General features: G+C 38.7%; 1 protein-coding gene across 1 annotated transcript in view; it reads left to right on the top strand.

The window, feature by feature from the left end:
- The window catches only part of znf407 (zinc finger protein 407), a gene marked incomplete in the record, with an annotated part of 254,368 nt that overhangs the window by 148,547 nt on the left and 84,498 nt on the right, over positions 1 to 21,323 (top strand). The window contains 1 exon segment of the mRNA XM_014008931.1: positions 8,475 to 8,641. Coding sequence (XP_013864385.1) covers positions 8,475 to 8,641 — 167 coding nt within the window.

Genomic DNA, 21,323 nt, shown 5'->3' with positions numbered 1-21,323 from the left:
CTTTTACATAAAATATATGCAATGAAGTAAAGAACAAGTGTCTTTTTAAATAATGCCCTCCTTTTAAATGAGACATTTTCTTTCAGTTGGTTTAGTTGTGATATTCTAAGCTGCTTGCAGGCCAGCAATGTTTGCTGTAACAGACTGCACTACCAATATTATGCTGTTGATGAGAGAGAGAGAAACAAAGGCAGGATCAGCAAAACAACTTGATTTGTCTCCTATTTGTTTTCCATTAAGTGTAGTTTTAGTGTAGATGAATGGCTTTCAGTCAAAATTGTTCCTGTTCATCCTGTTCTGAAATGAAATAGCAAAAAAGAAGGAAATACTACAGATATTGTAGTCAACATTTTTCCACACATTCTTTTTTGTTAAAAAGGCTGTGCTTGCTCTTACTCAAACCAAGATTAAGCTTAATTTGCACACATTAGCTTCTTTGTATAAATAGAGTAATAAAGAAAAATAAACTCTCCAGAATCACCTTTTTGAAGAAGAACAAAAGAGAGAATATAATAAACATCAATAATTACCCATATGAAGTTTCTTTCTGCAGTACCTCACATTTACTGAAGTCTGACTTGCCTCATTTTTTGCTAATAGTGCCTCTTTATGACTTGAAGATGTGAGCACTTCCTTTTTGTGGTTTGTGAGCCGCAGTAAGCCAACAACCATTTGACTTCTGATAGCCACACACACACACACACACACGCACACACGCACACAGATTTTTATACCGCCACAACTATCGCCTGCCCACTGACTCAGGAGGGAACGGTGGGAAACATCTTGAATATTTTATGAGACTCGGGAACCCCACCTCTGCCTTGCCCACCCTGCAGAAGTCATGGTCCCTCATGTCCAGCAGTGTGTGTGCGCTCACACCCGTACACACCGGCAAAAAGAAATGTTTTAAATGCAATCATTGTCAGGCCCAAACAATGCCATTTATCAAGGGAGCATTTGGGACTGTATAATAAGTTTCACATTATTAATACAATTTTTCATCCTCTGTCAAGCCTATCTGATTTATGGCACGCGTGTGATCTAAGGTGATCATTGAATTACAATTCCAGTAATAAGAGAGAGACTGGACCTGGTATACTTCTGCTTACTGGAGCACAACACCCCCTCTACTCACACACACACATACACACACTCACAGTTGTGGATTAACAACATTCATTTGCAACATACAACAGTTCAACTTTTACCATAAAAAAGCTTTGATAAATATTTGTGAGTTGAGACAACATGTAAATTCCCTAATTTTATTGACAGGAAAGATGAGACACTATCTGGAACAGGCCTTGTTAATTAGATAAAGGATATAGCTCATTATTCTAAAATGATATTGACGCCCGACGAGTAAATATGAGTGGTGTGTTAGGGTCTGGGTAATGGGACAGGGATGCAGGTCGTTACAGGGCTGAATGATTTACAACTAGATGTTTTTTGATGTATGGACTGCAGCTTTTTATTAAGTGGCTGTCGTTATGGTCACTGGCTCAGTCATTTCCCTTTGTGTCTAATCAAAATCCATATCCACACACCCAGCCGTTCATAGTGCAGCCGCTCCTGATGGGAGGAAAAAATAGAACGGGTAAATCAGCAGCATCTTTCACAGCCTGTTCCTCCGCACCCTCCCGAATTTAACCCTCCGACAGCAAGTGCTCGTGGTGCAGATAACTCCGAGCAAACAGCAGCGAAGAAACAAATGTAAATGTAAAATTATTTTGAAGTAATTAAATAACAAAGATGGACTCCCATCATTACATTTTGGATTCAGTTGGAACAAGTACTTTTACTATTAGCGCCCTTGCTTTGGCTTTATCAAATTATTCCCTTGTTGAGAGCCTGCTGATCGTCCTCATACATCACCCTGTTTGATTTCTGTTTAGAGCAAATTTGGGGAAGCTGCTAATTGGATTGCGGTAGTTTAGCCTCGGTTAAAGATGGTAAACTGCGGCGCCGGCTCATCCCCCGACTCGCAGGCTTCTAAGTCCGCCAGTTCTCCTCAGGATTGCCACAATTTATGACAGATTTTCTCTGTATTCTTAAAAGATAAATAGGTTTATCACCCATGTTTCCCCCCCACCACCACCTCCTTGCCCACCACCCACCCATTACTTCTCTTTTGTGTATCAGAGAGCACACAGTTGCTGCATAAAAACATAAATATTTCTGCAGCACAGCAACGCTGGCAGGTGAGCCTAATGAAATTCTAGAAGTGTAATTTGATTTACGAGGTGCTAATGTGGCCTGATATTAGAGAGAAAAAGCTCTAATAGGGCTGCCTTGTGCTGTATTTAAGGCCTATCAGAAGCCTGATAAAGAGCATCCTGTCCTCAGCACTGCAGCTGAGTTATTGTTGCAGATATTCATATTGATAGTAATTCTTCCCGACGCAATTTAGTGCTGGCAATATATAAAAATGGAGGTAATAGTTAATTTTGGTGGCTGCTCAGATTGTCATACTTTAAATTCAAGCCTTACAGAAAAGTTGGAGCTGTGAAACATCTGGACAATGTTTAAAGTGCTGTAAAAAAATAACCTCTGACGACAACACATAAACCAGATTTTCATAAAATTCAGCAGGAGGCTTTTCTGAGCTCTCGGTTTGCAGCTGCTCAGTTTAAACATTTTGATAGTAGAAAACAACGTTGGAGTCCAAGGGGTCCTAAGAGAGTCGACAGACATGAAATAAATACTCATTACATATTTAGCCTAACTGTTATAAAAAGCTCAAAAGTAAAATATATTTAAAATGGTTTACAAAACTTTTTACTTTCTAAATATTGATTTTGTGATTTGATTTGCATGTGAGCTGAATCTGGATTTGAAATGAGTCATAATTCAAAAAGAGGAAGGTTTTTTTGTGTGTGTTTGGGGGCTCATTTAAAGAAATGACTTTTTTATCATTTGAATTTGTGCATGTAGTGGATTTCCCACATGGGCATGTACATATTTGTTTGCACTCATCTGCCTGAGGGTCATGTCTAAGCTTTGTGTGACTGGGACCACTGAGCTATGGCTCCCAATAAAAACAGGCAATAATGGGGCCACCGCATAGGGACCTGGCCTTTGTGCCCACCCGCTTCCCTTCTCCCCTAAGTTGTGGACTGAATAACAGCGCAACAATATTAAGATAACATTTCCTGATTGTTTGTCAAGCAGGAGGCTTTCATCACGTCCATCGTGTTCATTAAATTGACAATTTGTATTTGGCCCACAGCAGAAGAAACAGGAGCTTATCTGATGGGCTTGGTCTTTTTTTTATTTATTTCATTATCTTTCCTTCCCTATCCTCTTTCTTCGGGGAATGAAGGTAAACATAAATCCACGACAGCATCTYTGAGTGCTGCTGTTTATACTGCATTCATGTGCTGCGGTTGTCCTCTCAGAGGAGGGGTCGTCTATGACACTCTGCAGACACCCGTGGACACACTGGAAGCTTCAGTTGCTCTCAGATTACCACCACAGCTTTCCAGAAGCTGTAACTCAGGCTCTTTCCCTTTAACACACTGCTTTGTTTGGATGCTCTCCTGAGAGTTTCCCCATTTTTTTCCTGTTCTTCTTGTCTGCTTGTTATTTGAATGATGTCTGGTCATTTGTTTGTTAAACTAGATACCGCCTAGCTGTAGCATATATGACCCCTGCACATACGCAAAGCACCACCAGAACTCAGAATCATGAGAACAAATGTATTGTTTTGGGTGGAAGCTTGGGAGGGTGGGCCCAATGGATAACCCTTCATCAGAGCTAAAAAAAAAATCTGAAGCACTTATTTTGAAATAGTTTTTGATTTATAAGTTGTTGTTTTTTTTTTTTGTATGTCCAGACACCCCATTTTTAGATGGAGCCCCCTCCCCAAATATGGGGTTTATTGTAAAATTGTTGACTGACACAGTGTAGGTCAGGCTCATCTACATTCCTGCCAAATTTCATGTTGATTGGTGCAGCTGTTTCCGTGCTACAGTTGACCAAAAATCTTGAAACAAATGAAATTTAAAAAGATGAATAAACAGCACGGAAACAAAATGAGCCYCGCTTCACGTGCAGGGGTCATAAAAACTGATCTGAGTTTCTACAGACTACATTACTTCCTAAAGCACTTCTCCCTGCACAGTAAGCTATGATGTTGCCCTACTCGATATCTTACACTGGGAACAAGCTTGTCATCGGTCAACACGGTGCCCGCAAACGAAAACTAACGAAGCCGGAGACTTTACCCAGGAAACACTTGTCCCAGAAATGTAATCTTTTGCCCATTTTTTAACCCTTTAATCAGGTTTCAATTGACTGCCACTGAAGGAAGAGGCTCTCCTCAGACACACATATACAGGTCCAAACCCAGTCAGACACCATTTAAGGCTCACTCAGTCTTCCTCCCAATATCTTGGAGAGCTCAGGGCCAAATGATTTAATCTTCATTCAGCTAATTTAGTCTGGATTTAAGCTGCCGGGTTGTCGAAGTGCAGAGTGATGGAGTCTGAAAACAGGATGAGAGAGGAAAGAGGAGAGCTGGGGAAAAACGGAAGGAAGGAGGGAGGGGAAACGAGAAGATAAAGTTAGAGCGATGTTGGGAGGGGAAAAAAGAGGGAGGCGGAGGAGCGTGAGGGACTGAAGATGATGATCCATCCTGACCCTAGTGAATGCTGTCATGTTTCCCCCTCTAGGTAATCTCTCTCACTCCCTCCCTATTTTACATGTGAAAATGCTCTCCTGACAGTTGCATATCAGATAAATTTTCTCTTTCCCCTTTACCAAATAAACAACAGTCTTCACTTTGAAGTTGTCTTTTTGTGTCAGTTTGGCTTGAGGCGAGCGCCGGCCTCTCCCTCCTCTGTCTTTGTGCTGCAGCGTCAGAGCATTGCAAATGATTTCCTCTCAGTTTGTTGGTCAGCGTGGTGTGGAGAAAAGAAAACGGGAGATGTCTAAAAAAAGGGAACTAATATAGGCAATTTAAGAAGAAAAGAAGACAGAGATTAGAAATCTGGAGGGGCATGTCATACTTTCTTACGACATCCCTTCTTTTCGAATCTGGAGAGTGGTCGGTGCAAACATCTGATTCCTCGTTTTGTCTCTTCTGCTCCTAATCATGTTTAAACTGATGCTCAGTTACATGATTATAGTATCCAGTAAACACATTTTGTGTCTTGCTGCCATCACTCACCACTGGGGGGTGGTAGTGAGTGTGTGGTAATGAGTCAGAGCCCCTCTACCTTCATCACAGTTAAAACCAACATTTTGTGTGATGTTCTGACAGAGGCTGAGCTGAAACACCATCATGCTGCAGTATAGATACACGCCAGCATTCACCTTCCTCACTGTTCAGACAGACACTCACCTGGAGTTATTAATGTGCACATGTTGTCAATCACATTGCTCTTTTTTGCCATCGGAAAAAAATAAAGGGAGGAAAAGACGACATACTTTATGGAGTTTTGCAGCTTTTGTTAACAATTTAAAAAAGCAAAAAATAAAAGTCAGTTCAAAGTGTTTCTGTTTCTATCTTTGTGTCTCTAATGTTTTATTTGCCTGCCACTGGGGTGGGGAGGGGACGGGGTCGTTTTTTTTTTTTTTTTGTGATTGTCTGTCCATGTTATTGTTCTATAAAATTAAAAACAATGATTGGATATCTACAACTATTTAGGTTTTGAAGTTAACCCAGTTTATGATATCCATGAAAGACAACTGAGCTTAGAAAAGACAAAAATGACTATAACTGAGTCACTATAACACACACACTGAGTGCTGCACAGAGCATGGGTGCTTAAAACTTTGGCCTTAACTCTTTGAGTTAGACTTGTTTGTCTTTTAACAAACCATACAGAATAAACGCAGTCATATTACTGAAGTGTATTATTATAAAGTATAGTTGAAATGTTGATGTCACTGTTCCTTCTGTTTTGTGTTGCTGTAGTAATGTCCAGCACATTTTGACAATTTATGACCATGAGCTAAATATTCAAGGCAATTATAAGTTTATGCAAATCATAATAATTGCACAAAAATAATTAAGATTTCTAAATTGTATATGTAAATGTGATGTAAATCCACAGCACCTCCATTATTTAGTGTTTGCTCCTTGATGTATGACTGATTTTTAACAGCCCCCCCCAAAAAAACAAAAAATAGGAAATAATATTTTTATACAGTATAACACACAGAGTGTTAGAGTTGTTGGAACTATGCCACCGTCTTCAAAGTCATTTTGGCCAGTGGTCACCCCCCAACACCCCCGCCCCCCCCGCACACCATCAAAAAACAGTCTCTTTGTGATGAAGCCCACCTTTATCAAAATGCCCACTATGAGCCACACACATGAATGACTTTCACCACACAAATCCAGAGAACTCCATCAAACTACTTGTAAATGCACCACATTTATTCTTGCATAATATTAATGAATAAACTTCATCTTATTTTAAGTCTTGTGTGATTCTTTATGTAAACATTTCTGGAAAGGCCAGTATGATAAATAATTATAATATAAAAAGATAAAACTACATTAAAGGAGGACATTTCTTAATTAGATGTATGGTCCTGAATCACTGAAATGTAGTCTTCATGTCTTTTCAAACATCTTTAGGTTTTGTTGGTCTGATCTCGTAGCGAAGGGAGGACTCGACCAAATTTATTTATGTGTTAAAAATAAATTCCTAAGAAGCATTCTAAAAGTGTGCAGATATTTCAAACAAACAAAACTCTGCATTTCTCCTGCTCGTGTCTCTGTATCTTACCTCCCGTTTTCACACACATGCATGTGGAAACGCTCACTCCCCCTCACTATCTCCGTCTCTCTCTCCTCTGCCTCCCACCTTCGGTGCGTTTTTGCATGGTGCCTGCCTGTTTAGAGGCAATATGCATATGTATGGGCGAGACGGTGGATCGTGACGGGATCTGACATGCAGGGACAAGATCAAAGCACTCCATCTCATCCAATAAAAACAGATGCAAACCTTCCTCTCATCCTTACAAAAAACCCCACTGACTCTGTCAGCCCCGACTCCTCCATCTTTTCTCCTTTTAGTTTGGCTTTCTTTTCTCACTCGCCTTTTTTATTTTTATTTTTTGTTTTTGTCTCTGTCCCAGAATGCCCACGTCAAGGCCCGCCCGCCTGACTTTGTGATTACGCCCATGATAAACAACGGSCCGTTTAGTTCATAAAGCCGGAGTGTTGTTCATAAAGCTTACAATAAAAGATAGCATCTCCTCACTCATCTTATTTACCGCTCCGATGGCAGCACGGGCAGCAAGCTGTTCTATAAATACTGCAGGGAGGATGGAGAGAGAAGGAAGTACAGATGCAGACATCTGTTGGTCAAACGATGAGAGTGATATGTATTTGAGCTTTAAGTAATGAAAGCAACTCAATTCTTCTTTCTTTAACGGCTTCAAATGTCCCCTCACCTGTTGCATGTTTTCATCTTTACATTTAGATTTGTTTTTAAGGAGCATTTAGATTTGATACAAAAGCCGATACTCGTTCTCCGCTTAATATTTAATTCCAGCGCAGTAAAAAAAGCTGTATGAGTTTGAATTATTGATTCAGACACATGCTACATGCTGCTCCGACTCATTATTTGTTCAGGTGAGTGTCTGCTCGCTATGATACAGCAGGATCTAACTGACACAATTAGGACTTAAAGACAGCCACCTTCCCTAGAAAAACATGGCCTGCACTGCAAGACAAATGCMCCCCCCCCCCCCTCAAGAAAAAAAGAAAAAAATACTTAATTTGTGTATGTAGTCATTCTGCACCTAAACTCTAGCACCAGGGTAAAGATTGATTGAAGCACAGCTTTTTACTATTTGAGGCCAAATGATGCAGCAGATGACTATAGGTGCAAACAATCCTCCACACCGATTAAACAGAAGATAAAAAAACAGCTTCTGTTGGCTCATACTGTAGCTGTCACAAACAGATGTCTGCAGCAAAGACAAAATGGCATTCATATTCACAGTTTTACACTGTTCCTTAAAAGAGGAGAAAACCACAAGCAGCAAACAGTGAATCGGCCCTGAATTGATCCTGACTATCTAAAGCTAGATAACTACTGATGCTGGCCATAAAAGAAGAGGGGTTTTTTTTTGGACAGAGGGGAAGCTCTGATATAAGAGTCTGAAGGGAGAAGCAGGAGGTAAAATGTTGCTACTGTTCATTTAGCCTTGGCTAAGTGGTTGGGGACACTGGACAGGTGAACTCTATTCTCCCCAGTGGCCCTGCAGTGTGTGTGTGTGTGTGTGTGTGTGTGTGTGTGTGTGTGTGTGCGTGTGTGTGTGTGTAGCCGTACATATACAGAATCCACCCGTGAGTGTGAGCACCCAGCAACCTTCATTTCCTCCCTCACTGGGTGGATTTTCCAGCATTTTATGTCATCTTTGGATCAGTAAATAACTCTTTCTTTTTTCCCCTCACTCCTACTCATTTCTCTCCTCCTAACCCCTCTTATTCCTCAATTCTCCTGCAGGAAGTTTGAATGCGAGCTGTGTGACCGCACCTTCAGTGAAAAGTGGGCCTTGAACAACCACATGAAGCTGCACAACGGAGAGAAACCATACAAGTGCGTCTGGCCGTCCTGCCACTATTCCTTCCTCAACCTGTCAGCCATGAAGGACCACTACAGGACACATACCGGTGAGACACACAGCCATGCAGAAAAGAAAGGCCACCCTCTTTAAATGTTAAGGCTTTATATATCAGGAGATGGTGAAAACTAGTGGTGGTTCCCAAATTGTTCAAAACCCAAGTGTACAGAAACATATATTAGTTATTAAACAAAATGAAGCCAAAATGAAGAAAAAMCTATGTTTGAAAAACTAAATTGAACTCTGTAGAATCTCTTTTAACAGCAGTCACTTGAAGTAGGCCCACTCTTCTTTACAGTGTTGCTTCAGTTCTTTGAGATTTTGCAGAAACCTTTGCTTTTTTGCCTCCCACAGTGGAGCATTTAACGCGCCTGTGACATCAAATTGTTATCATAAATATGAATGCGTTTTTGTAAAGTCAACATTGATAACATACTGCTAAAAAGATTCACGCCGCTGAGACCAACAGGTGTTGAGATATTTGTATGTGAAGAAACAGGAAGTGATGTCAAAGCGRAATGTCTGCTTGTGAGCTGCTACAACAGCTAACAACACAGACTGTAAAGAATAATCTGATTTCTTTAGATTTGTAGTTTTTATCAGAGGGATGATGAAGAGTCAAAGTGAAAATAATATTGTTCCAAAAAAAAAAAAAAAGACGAGGGAGTTTTCTTTCTTAAAGTGTCCCCCTTATCACTTCCTGTTTCACTTTGGCTGAGTCAAGATCAAAAGAAAATCGGCCACTTATGTGACAAAATGGATAAAATCGTGTGGATTATACCAAGTTTCTTACACATCTAGCTAGGGCTGGGTGGTATGACCTCAAATTCATACCACGGTATAAATTGAACCCCTTCACCATAACTGTATACTGTATATCGCGGTAGAAAATTATCATAAAATGTTAAGATAATGTAATTTTTAGAGCATTTTTTGCAGAAAACTGTAATCTTAATCAAACCCAACATTTTTACTTTAATGTCTGCCTGCCAAACAATGAGCTTCTGCCTGCTGAACTTATCAGCTGCTGCTCTGCTGCACGCTCATCTTCATCATCTTCATCATCAGAGCAGAAGCCGACTTTACATTAGCAAGACGGATTTACGACTGAACGAACGTCCACGTCTTTTTTTTTTAATAATCTCTGTGGGTAAAAATAAATAAACATTTTTTTCTCCGACAATTGGGTGTGAAAAACTACAGTTGTTAAAGCTTCGCTCTGCGCGACGTGCAGCGAGACGAGAGGAGAGGAGAGGAGATGGAGGAAGTGATCCTGCMACACGACATAACTTTTCAACAGCGAGAGGAGGAAATTTAGAGGATTTATTCTCTCTATATGTGTTTTAAAGCGCTAGAATTTCTTCATTATATTTCAAACTCCTGCTCAGTTGTCTCTGCACTCGCGGCCCTGTTCACACAGGTGCGATGACGTAATGACGATATGACGGTAGAGGATAAATTTCTACCGTAGGCCAACTTCATACCGTTTCTTCCGTCTATCGCATATACTGTACCGTGCAGCCCTTACGTATAGCTCAGAGGAGCCCAAAGTGGGGCCCGCGGGCCAAATTTGGCCCTCCAAGCCATTTTATTTGGCCCACCAACAGTTGCCAAAGTTACAAGGTTGTAACCTGTTTTCTTAAGTAGAAACACAGTATTTCCATTGGTCAAACGACTATGTAAAAGGGCTGTAGTGAAGGTAGTTTTCGTTCATGGTGGTGACTTTATCTTTGATTATAAGATTAAAAATGAAACATGAAATGACAAGAAATATTTAGATCAGATTTAACGCCACATGTAGATTTGCACACTTTACAAGGCCACAAAAACTCATATTTTATCATTTTATGAAATTCCCCATGAGCCTTTGCTACTTGAGAGTATGGCAGACTTTCTCCAAGTGCCCAGACTAAAACAAAAGAGGGCCATTGCATAGCTTAATCGTTAAAAATAAAGGACTTTACTTTTTAAAAAGTATTTGTATTTCATGTATTATATTACTGCATTTGGCCCACAGTCCTGGATAGATTTTCATTTTGGCCCCCTCGGGGAAAATGTTTGGGCACCGCTGGTATAGCTGTTTTCTTTGACTTTTTGTAATTGGAGCATCTGCATGTCACAGGCACTTTAAAGTCTAAACCTCAGTCAGGTGAAAGTTCTCGTCCATCGCAGCCCCTTGATTCGTTTCATTTTGACATGTTTCATTATACGTTAGCTGCTTTGTCTTGGATCGTTGTCTTGTTGTATCATGACCCAGTTGGGTCCAGACCTCAGCTGTCAGATATATGGTCTCACTAGAATCCGTTGCTCTACTGAGAAGTTGAAGAACAAACAGCTACATGTTGGGTTCATGGAGTATCACAGTAGGCAGCTGTCTGAAATGTTTTCTATGTGTGAATCATATTTTCCACAGTAGAACGATGAACTTTAAGTTGTTTGAAAATTATCTTATAACTTTTCTAAATTGACGGGCAGCAACAGCTGCTTCTCTAAGTTCACTGCTAATGTGTTTCCTTCTTGGTGATGTGTTATTACACATCTGTATGCCCCAGAGCACAGACCTACCACAATTCCTCCTATAACAGAGGTATTCAGAGGGATCAGTTAAGTCATTGAAGTACATTTGATCAGCACTACATTCCCTTACAAATCTTGTAGAAGCAGTAATCACTGGATTTGATTTTCACACACAATTTTTCCATTTTGGCATTGTTTCCCTTTAACAAATAAAGACACGGGTGTTTTTGTACAATTGACATTATAATTAAATAAAGTTAGATCAGATAAAAATAAAGATCACATCAGTTTTATTATGTCCTGAAGTTTAAAATGGCAGAATTGAAGTAGGCATTTAGTCTTTTTTTTTCACAACTGTAGCAAGCTGTACTGTGAACGGTTACTGTTGCTCCTCCAGTTAGCACCTAAAGTGACACTTAAAAGTGCAGAATTCACGTGTTTTGACTTTTACAAGTACTTATTGTTCATCAGAGACCAATACAAAGAGTTATTTATCAAGGTGAACTGCTTGGATCAGACAAAATGTACTTCATGTTATAGCTGAAGATATTTTTCCACAAAAAAAAAAAAAAACATCAACTGTGAAAATCTCACAATAATCATGAATCTTCACAGCTTTGGTTGGGATAAATATTCACAAGTTTTTGCTAATAATAGCGACCACTCATCCATCTGTACTGCGTCTACACATCCAGAGAAAGTGGAGCTCATTCTTGGCAGTCCTGCAGAGCGTTGTTTGATGCTTAAACACACCTTGTGATCCTGATAGGACTGCCACTGTTTTATCAGACTTTATCAGCCTGTTAGACGCTAAAAAAAGAAGAAAAACAAAACAACAGTTCTTTTGGATTCTTAGAGTATTTCTTTGTTGTTGATTTATTTATTTATTTTGTTTTGTTTTCCCCCACACTTGAAGGATAATATATTATGATTATATGAAGATGTAAGTGTGTATTTTCCAGGTTCAACAGGTGTAGCTTATGAGTGCTCCATCTGGACACAGAGTGTGTTTTCCTTGAATCCAGCTGGTCAGGAAGTGTGTTTACTTCAGATCCATCTGATGCTCGAGTATTTTTACTAGACTGAAGTAGAGGTTTGTGTCTGTGTTCTGCTATGAAATGTCTGGGAAAGGGAGGAGACAGTATTTTGTTTGCATTCATTCACGTCCCCCACTTTTGATCTAATCTTTGGAAGGATTACTCATTACAGACCCCTTACTAAAGAGAAAAATATTTCTTGAGTCATAACTTTTGAAATTCAAATGTAAAGTAATATTTGTATTTTAATATCTTGRAAGTTTTGCCATATCACTGTAACCCAATCAGCAGTGAAGTTGTTTTTAGTTGATTTTTAAGTTGACTGCAGATGTTTGTATCAAACTGATGCCAGAATCAGATCTGTAGTCAATCTATTTTCTTTCTTTCAAGACTGATTCCTCCAGCAAGGAAATACGAAACACTGTTTTTAGCTCTGGGATTAGTGTGTGTTTTCAATATACTTTCTAATTCTTTRCAGCAGCTTGTCTTTCCAGTTCTATTTCTCCTTTTAGTCTCTGTATATACAGTAAAATACTCCGTGGGACTGCTCGGAATTGTGTTTTTTAACTTGCTAAAAACTTTGGATCGACAGATGGTTCAGTGGGCGGTGGGAGGATACTGTCTTGAATAATAGCCCCTCGATAGGAGCCTAAGTCAGCCTCATTGAAAGTGTCTTTATGCTGCAGCCCAGCAGTTTCCCCTCGGCCTCGGTAATGTCCCACACATGGCTCCTTGATGCCCTTTTAAGTCAATGACAGAAGCAGCAGCAGCCACTGCCCTGACAGCCTGACTGAGCGCTTGCAGCAGAACCCTCCATCCGTCACCGGCGCCTGCTGTGTGTGTGTGTATGTGTGTGTGTCAGCGTAAGACTTGCTGGATGTTATTTTAAATGTGTTTTAGCAGTGATGTAGCGTCAAGACGTCTCTGACATAATTAGACGTTTTATTTTCATTTGTTTCCAGCTCTCATCATTCCTCATCAGGCAAGGTGGTGTCWCACTGTCACATCGCTGTCACCTGGAGAGGTGTGAGGCTGTGTGTCATGTTGTGTCGTGTGTGTGTGTGTCTGTGTGAGTTTGGCAGGACGAAATGCACTTGAAGGAATAAGGTGATTGAGATGGAAAAAAGTGATTGAACAAGGGAACTTGACAGATCAAGGGTGAGCAAATRTGAACATAAGAGAATTAAGAATGCACCTGAAACAACCTCATTTTAGTGAGCGACAAGACCTGACTTGATTAGCGGCACTCAGAAATCTAACACAATTTGCACCGCTGTGACCTCCAATACTCCTTTGTCAGTAATTGGCGCTGGGTTGGGTGGTTAGCTGCAGCTTTACTATCACTGCAATCACATTCCAGCAGCTGACCTGACACAGTGAAATATTATCTGCATGTTCGTAATCTGTTTAGAGGTTATAAATTGTCTCCTTCACAGAGCTAAGATGCAATACTAATAAAATAAGGAGACTGAGAAGTCAAACTAAGCTGTCCAGAGTACCAAGCAGTCAGTGACAGGGCAGGTTTATCAAGCTTTATTTATCACTATGTCTGTGTTTTGTGCTTTTAGGTGTTTGGGAGTTCAGACAGAAATAGGTAAAATTGTCCACTCTGTTTATTTAACAGAAGTAGTAGTTTATTAACTGTTTACTTTTATTGTTTTCTTCAAAAACATTATTTTATGATGTCTGTAATAAATATTTAGAATTAAGGCCTTCAAGACATTTTAAAAATTTCTTTAAGGTTTATGTATTTCAGTCCTGTGAACAACCTGAGCATGTTATTCCCTGAATGCCTGGTCTTTTTCTGTATATTCATTGGCTAACTATACATTTCTTCTAATGTTATTTTTGCACATGAAAGTCTTTTTTCTAGCCTCCTTGGGCCAGATTGTTTTTACGTTAGCAATGTTTTTGATGTGTACTTGCTGGCAAATACTGCATAAACCAGCAGTTCTTTAAAATCTGCATGATTCACAGATAACTCCTTGCATTGGAAAAATAAAATTAAATAAGTCTAATAAGTAAAGACCGGCATGTTGTTTTATCAAACGCCTCAGGGAGATCTTTAGATCTTGGCATTGTGACAATACATATTTTGATAACAATGTTTTGTTTGTTACAAAGAAGGTTCTAATTATTTCTACTGATGGAAATTTTGTGACTAACTGAATTTAAGATCCAGTCTTGTATTTTATACTCTGTGCAGTCATATACTTGAAACAGAGAAAGAGCGAGAAGGTCTCTATTGTTGTGTCCCACTCTGTAGCATAAACAAAGTTTGTTTTACATTCCAATCTCTAACGTAAAAGGTGCAGCCTCCAGGACTGTGACCAGGAAGTCAGATGTACATGTGACTTACGGGGTTGATCATTAGTTATCTCTTAGAGCAGCCAGGGACAGATGCTGGGCTTGTTATTGTTCTGATAAGACCAAGGCATCAACTCAAAGGCCTGACAGGCTGGCCTGGGCCTTAATCAAGTCATATTTTTGAATAAACCTTTTTAAAGGAGAATCAACTGGATTTTCTGCAAATTTTTTAGACTCTAATTCTGATCACATTTTTCTTAAAAATTGGTGACCCCGACGTGATTGATTTCTCTTGAATAAGCAGGGAACTTTGATTATTATGACTGCTGTTGAAGAACCTGAGAGGACTTTGAGACATCAGCTGCTTAGATCAAGGACAGCCAAGCTTTCAAGATGCCTCCTTTCTTTTCCAAAGAGGGTTTCTTCCAGCTCCTCCAGAAGGTAGTGATGTTAATGATGAGTCAACACACACACAAATGGAGGAGAAGGCTGAGTGTGAAAATCAGGTTACAGAGGAGACTGGAACTTTTTTGAGTAGCTGACCTGCCTGGAACTCTCTTGGTGCAAGATCAAAACATGTCTCGGGAAGTCTTCAACATTTAGATGATATAGAATGGCCAGAACTTCGGAGAAATTTCTCCTCAGCACAGAAGAATGATGGGAAGAAGACAGGCTATTATCAAAACGAAAATGACGAGCAAGTAGAAGATAGAGGAATCTTTTTACAAAACAGATTCACACCACTAGATGAAATTTGTGAGTCAGAACAACATTTATTTTCTGACCTCAGCAAGAGAGCTGAGACCAGAATCGGTCCAGAATCAGTTCGAAAAAGTTAGGAGAGACTTTCACAAATCAAGAAATGCTGATAATAGCTGACAAAGCTGTGGATGAGATTAAACACTTTCGGAACAAGAAAAAAAATCAAATTTCTTAGCTTTGCTGACAACATGGTGTCTGATCTCACTCAGAAGATACTGGAAGCCACAGCTGAATATCCAGCTCTGAAAACACGTTATTCATGCAGGAAGTGATGACTTCATGAGACAACAATCAGAAATTTTGAAAAAGTGGTCAGCAGCAATACCCAGGTAGACCGTGGCGTTGACACAATGCTCAAATGGGCCCAAAGTGTGCCAGGAAAATATCCCCCACACCACTGCACCACCACCAGCAGCCTGAACCATTGATATAAGGCAGGATGGATCCATGCTTTCATGTTGTTGATGCCAAATTCTGACTCTACCATCCGAATGTTGCAGCAGAAATCGAGACTCATCAGACCAGGCAACGTTTTTCCAATTTTCTTTGTTTTTATTGTTGTATGAATGAGAGCTATGGACCACCATGTAATTTCCCCTTGGGATTAAAAAAGTGTCTGTCTGTCTGTCTGTCTGTCTGTCTGTCTGTCTGTCTGTCTGTCTGTCTGTCTGTCTGTCTGTCTGTCTGTCTGTCTGTCTGNCTGTCTGTCTGTCTGTCTGTCTGTCTGTCTGTCTGTCTGTCTGTCTGTCTGTCTGTCTGTCTGTCTGTCTGTCTGTCTGTCTGTCACCCAATTTTGTAACGAGTGGTTATTTGAGTTACTGTTGCTGTTCTATCAGCTCAAACCAGTCTGGCTATTCTTCCCTGACCTCTGGCATCAACAAAGCTTTTGCGCTCACTGGATATTCTCTATTTTTCGGACCATTCTCTGTAAACTCTAGAGATGGCTGTGTGTGAAAATCCCAGTAGATCAGCAGTTTCTGAAATACTCAGACCAGCCCATCTGGCACCAACAACCATGTTCAAAGTCACTTAAATCATCTTTCTTCTCCATTCTGATGCTCGGTTTGAACTGCAGCAGATCTTCTTGGCCATGTCTACATGCCTAAATGCATTGAGTTGCTACCATGTGATTGACTCATTCAACATTTTTGTTAATCAGCAGTTGGACAGGTGTACTTAATAAAGTGGCCGGTGAGTGTATGGTCTTTCACAACTGTATGTAAGTGATGCTAAGTGTAATAAAATGTTTTTTAAGTATACTTTAAAAACTGCTATAAAATGGCTGAGAACAAAGATGTTTGTGGTTGTACAGATTTGATTTAATGTCAAGGCTTTGTTTAAAAATATCCACCTTACAAAATGAGTCACGCACAAAGACTAATAGTTTAATACCTCTTGCAGGGTGTTTTTGTCCTTTCAGCTGCTAGTTCACATCTCTGTTTTTAACTTATGCTGCTTGAAAAGCTCGTTGGAATAATAGAAAGAGCAGCAGTTTATTTTTTGGCTTTTTTGGAACTGAACTGAACTCTCTGTTGTGCAAAAATTCACTTTAGTGATTTTGAAAGACACTGTGGTATTATGGGGTTTGTTTCATTTAATGTTTAGGGTGATGGCCACTGTTTGTTTTCATCCTTTGTGAGGTTTTTGTGTTTCAAGGTTAATATTACAGAGAATAATGTTATATGTCAGTAGGGAGACCTGACTGGCACCCCAGACCTTGATTTCATGAAACTGTCAGTGTGTTTAAGATATTTTTCATAGGTTGACAATTTCCAATTTTGACAGGAGTCAACTTTTTGGTTCTACAAAAAAATGTGCCTAAAAGGTTGACTATGTGGTTGTCAGTATCACCAAAAATAACTTTGCAGTTAGGGTTTTGATAGTTTATGTTAGCTGTTTTTATCCATGGCTAGCATACAACTCTGTCACATTAAAGGCCTGTCATTCCTTGAGGAAAAGTATCTCACTCGCTGCCTTTCATGCCAGAGTTTAAAACTAATATCATCTTATGTGGAAAAATGATAGTTATAGCTGTTTTTGTCAAATCTTTATTGTAATGTTTAGTGAAATGTCATGCAATTTTGTCAACTGTTCTGCAATGTGTTAACCCTCGAAATATGTGTTGCAAACCTACTACCACACCAAGTTTTAGCTTAATATCTATAAAAGTATAAAAACTATAGTTATAGCCATTTTTGTATTTGCTAATGTTAAGTGGCTAAAGTAATCATGTTGAATTAGGTTGATTCAAAAAGTTAATCAGTTAATGTATATCCATTTATTACTTTCTAAAAGTTTCATTAAAAATAAAATATGAGATAATTTGCCAACACATTGCTGTCTCCAATAAGTAAAAGCAAAACTTTAAACTACAATCTGTTGCATTCATTCTCTAAGTATGTTTCTGACACTCAGATAGCTTGATAAAGTTTTAGCTCAAAAACTATAAAATTATGTTTGCTAATGTTGCTTATCTGTGGTGGCCAACTTGAATGGGTTTGACTTCAATGGGTAATCAATTGTCCTTGTACATGAGCAAATACTGAGTAAGTAATACTTACTTTAATCTAAAATCTGTGCTCTGGTTCATGAGATAGTTCACTAACAGACAGAAAAATGCACACAGATATAGTTGAAAACAATATTGCCCTCTTTTTTTCCTAAAGGCCGATAAATTAAACCTTTTTGCGAGTTAGCAAATGTCACCAGAATGTCCTGTTTTTTTAAGTACTGAAAATAATATACTGTATATATATATATATATATATTTCTGAGCTTCCTAGTTTCAATTGTTCAGTTAGTAGCATTTAACTTGTTAACTGGTTATTTGATTTGAGAAACAAGATTGTTGAAAATCTCATTCAGTATTGTGTTGAAGTCATATGGAAACCATTTCAAAAAGAGAGAGAAAAAGTTTTTTTTCTCTTTTTAATAAGTTGAAAGTCCTGCTGTAAAACAAAAAACTACAGAATAAATAGTTGATAGAATATTTGTGTGGCAGTGGCTAGTTAGTGTTTTTCATCATATTAACAGTCCACACCAGTGTGCACCAAAAAAGAAATCCCCAACAGGATTCATAGTTCCTTTGTGATTTGTGTGTTTTTTATGTATATCTCATCCCGCTCACACTCCAGTCATGTATGAGGAAGAGCAAGGAGGGCGGTGATGGGGAGATTTCAGTGGTTGTCAACTACCAGAGTAATTTGTAATAGCTGATGAATGAGCGACTCAGATAAATAAAAAAGCACACTGTATATGACCCACCCAGCTTTTCCCAGACTACTATGGAGAGAAAATAGACTAATATAGTTTGTGTGGGCGTAATAAAGTTTGTCTGTGCATAATAAAGTTTGTGTGTGTGTAAAACATGATTTGTAACCCGTAAAAACATTTTGTGCGTAACTTCAGGTATTTGTAAGTGTATATTTAAATGTACACACAAATATTAATAAGTTACGTATACAGAATAAAAGTACACACACGCAAATATAAATTACACAAACATTAAAATTTCACGCAATATTTTTTACCTTCAACCTCACAAATCTGATAAGTAAACACACAAATTGGCTCCTACGCACACATGTCTTTAAATACGCACAGACAAAACTGCATTTACACACAGATCTGGTTACGGTTGCACAAATCATTTTTAAACTGTTTTCACAATGCCAGAGAATTCCCAGATTCATGCGTAAATGATGCGTTTACATGCTGCTAAAAAACTGGGAAATTTAAACTTCCTTCGGACCTTTGAATTATTTCCTTGAAAAACTATTTACTTGTGCTGAAGTGGTACATTTTTGTTTTTCTTTGTTTACAAGAGAAAAAAAGAAAGGACAATAGCTCAACATCCCTTAGTTCTACTTTTTTCAATTTTATAAGATTGTATGTAGGCTATGTAAGCATTTGTGATCTGAACAAATGTTGTTACACGGTTAATTTGTTAGCACACCATTTCTGTCTGAACTGGAAATCATGAACTCCCGGAGCATTTGTTTTCACTTRTGGAAACGTTTCAGGGAGAGCTGATGATCTTACCGTGAGCAAAATAGCTTTTATATTCCAAGTTATGAAGAATAGGGTTCAAATGCAGTCCTAACTGTAGAATATGTTTCCATTTTTTGCAGTCTATTTTTTTTTATTTAAGTAGGGATGGTTTGATTTTGAAAGTATTAACAGGCAACAGTTTACTGACACTACCTTAGCCGCTATTATTTTTTTCTTAATCCCTAACAAAAGTACAATAGTGCAAAATTACATTCAAATACATATAATGAAAAGTATGTTACAACAACTAAATAAAGGGGTAAATGCCATTTAACCCAGTCTTCCAGCCATTTCAAACTATCCTTGAGCATCTTTCGTCATTTCTAGTCTCGCTACTTTGCTACATATTAGCTRAAACAGCCTATTTAATTTTGGATCATTTGGATAGCTCAACCAAAACTCGAACACGGTGTGGGGTTTATAATTAGTTTGATTTTACTTTCTTTTAGGCTTATAAAAGGGACAACTAAAACAACAAGGTGGTTGTTTTATTGTAGTGATTTTATTTTGAAACAGAAAAACCAAAGAACGAACCATACACGAATTTCCAAGCCTACATCTCGTCGGCATCAAGAAGCTTAGCTTTGGATCAGGAAGATAACTGTACTGAAACAAACAGACAAACAGCTAAAGTAGCTCAGCTCACAAGACGTTAGCTTTTGCTAACAGAGAAATTAGAGGAGAATGATGCATCAAATCATTTGACACAGATAACCTAATTGGAAATTATCAACAAGACGAACAAAAAAATACCCATTATAATAGCAAACGAAAGCAAAATAGACATGCATTTGTTCTATAACTCCTAACTTTATATGATAATAAAGAGTGCAGTTATTTTACTTACTTCTGAAGGTAAACCATGCCCCGCCATTGCCGTCTTCCTCTGTAGCTCTCCTGCCTGCTTTTCCCATACCATCAAGAGAAGCATTCCACCACCTAGTGATCGATTCTTTTAAACATGTAACGACATTTGTTCAGATCTCACAAATGCATACATAGCCTACATACAATCTTAGAAATTAAACAGTAGAACTAAGGGATATTGAGCTATTGTTCTCTCTCTCTCTCTCTCTCTCTCTCTCTCTCTCTCTCTCTCTCTCTCTCTCTCTCTTAAACAAACAAAAACAAAAATGAACCACTTCAGCACAAGTAAATAGTTTTTCAAGGAAATAATTCAAAGGTCCGAAGGAAGTTTAAATTTCCCAGYTTTTTAGCAGCATGTAAACGCATCATTTACGCACAAATCTGGGAGCTCTCCAGCAGCGTGAAAACAGTCTAAAAATGATTTGTGCAACCGTAACCAGATCTGTGTGTAAATGTAGTTTTATCTGTGCGTATTTAAAGACTTATGTATGTAGGAGCCAGTTTGTGTGTGTAATTCTCAGATTTGTGAGGTTGAAGGTAAAAAATTTGTGTGAAATTTTAATGTTTGTGTAATTTATATTTGTGTGTGTACTTTTATTTTGTATTCGTAACTTATTAGTATTTGTGTGTACATTTAAATACACACTTACAAATACCCGAAGTTACACACAAAATGTTTTTTACGGGTTACAAATCATGTTTTACACACACACAAACTTTATTACGCACAGACAAACTTTATTACGCACAGACACACTTTATTACGTCCACACAAACTATATTAGTTTATTTTCTCTCCATAGACTCCTGGTTGTTGCAATGTGTGCAAAGAGAGGTGGGTGGGGTTTGAACACAGAGACGGTACCACAATTGATTTCCTCATTGCTTCAGTTTGTTGCTTAATCTGGCGATATGCTGATAAATCTTCGCACTTTGTCAATTAATTTTCCTGAAAAATGAGACCCAAAATGGCGAGCACATCAATACAGCAGCGGATTCTGTGTCAAAAATTAAGCGGTAAAATTAATTGCCCTCCCATCCGCTCCTGCTAAAACATAACTAATGAGGGAGGCAATTATAGCTGCATGCAGACTCCTCCGGGGTTATTTAAAACACAAGCATATAACACACACACACACACACACACACACACACACACACACACACACACACACACACACACACACACAC

Source organism: Austrofundulus limnaeus, unplaced genomic scaffold (genome assembly GCF_001266775.1).
Source record: "Austrofundulus limnaeus strain Quisiro unplaced genomic scaffold, Austrofundulus_limnaeus-1.0 Scaffold54, whole genome shotgun sequence".
NCBI lineage: Eukaryota > Metazoa > Chordata > Actinopteri > Cyprinodontiformes > Rivulidae > Austrofundulus > Austrofundulus limnaeus.
Note: the sequence above shows the minus strand (reverse complement) of the source record. Positions and strands in the feature narration are given on the sequence as shown.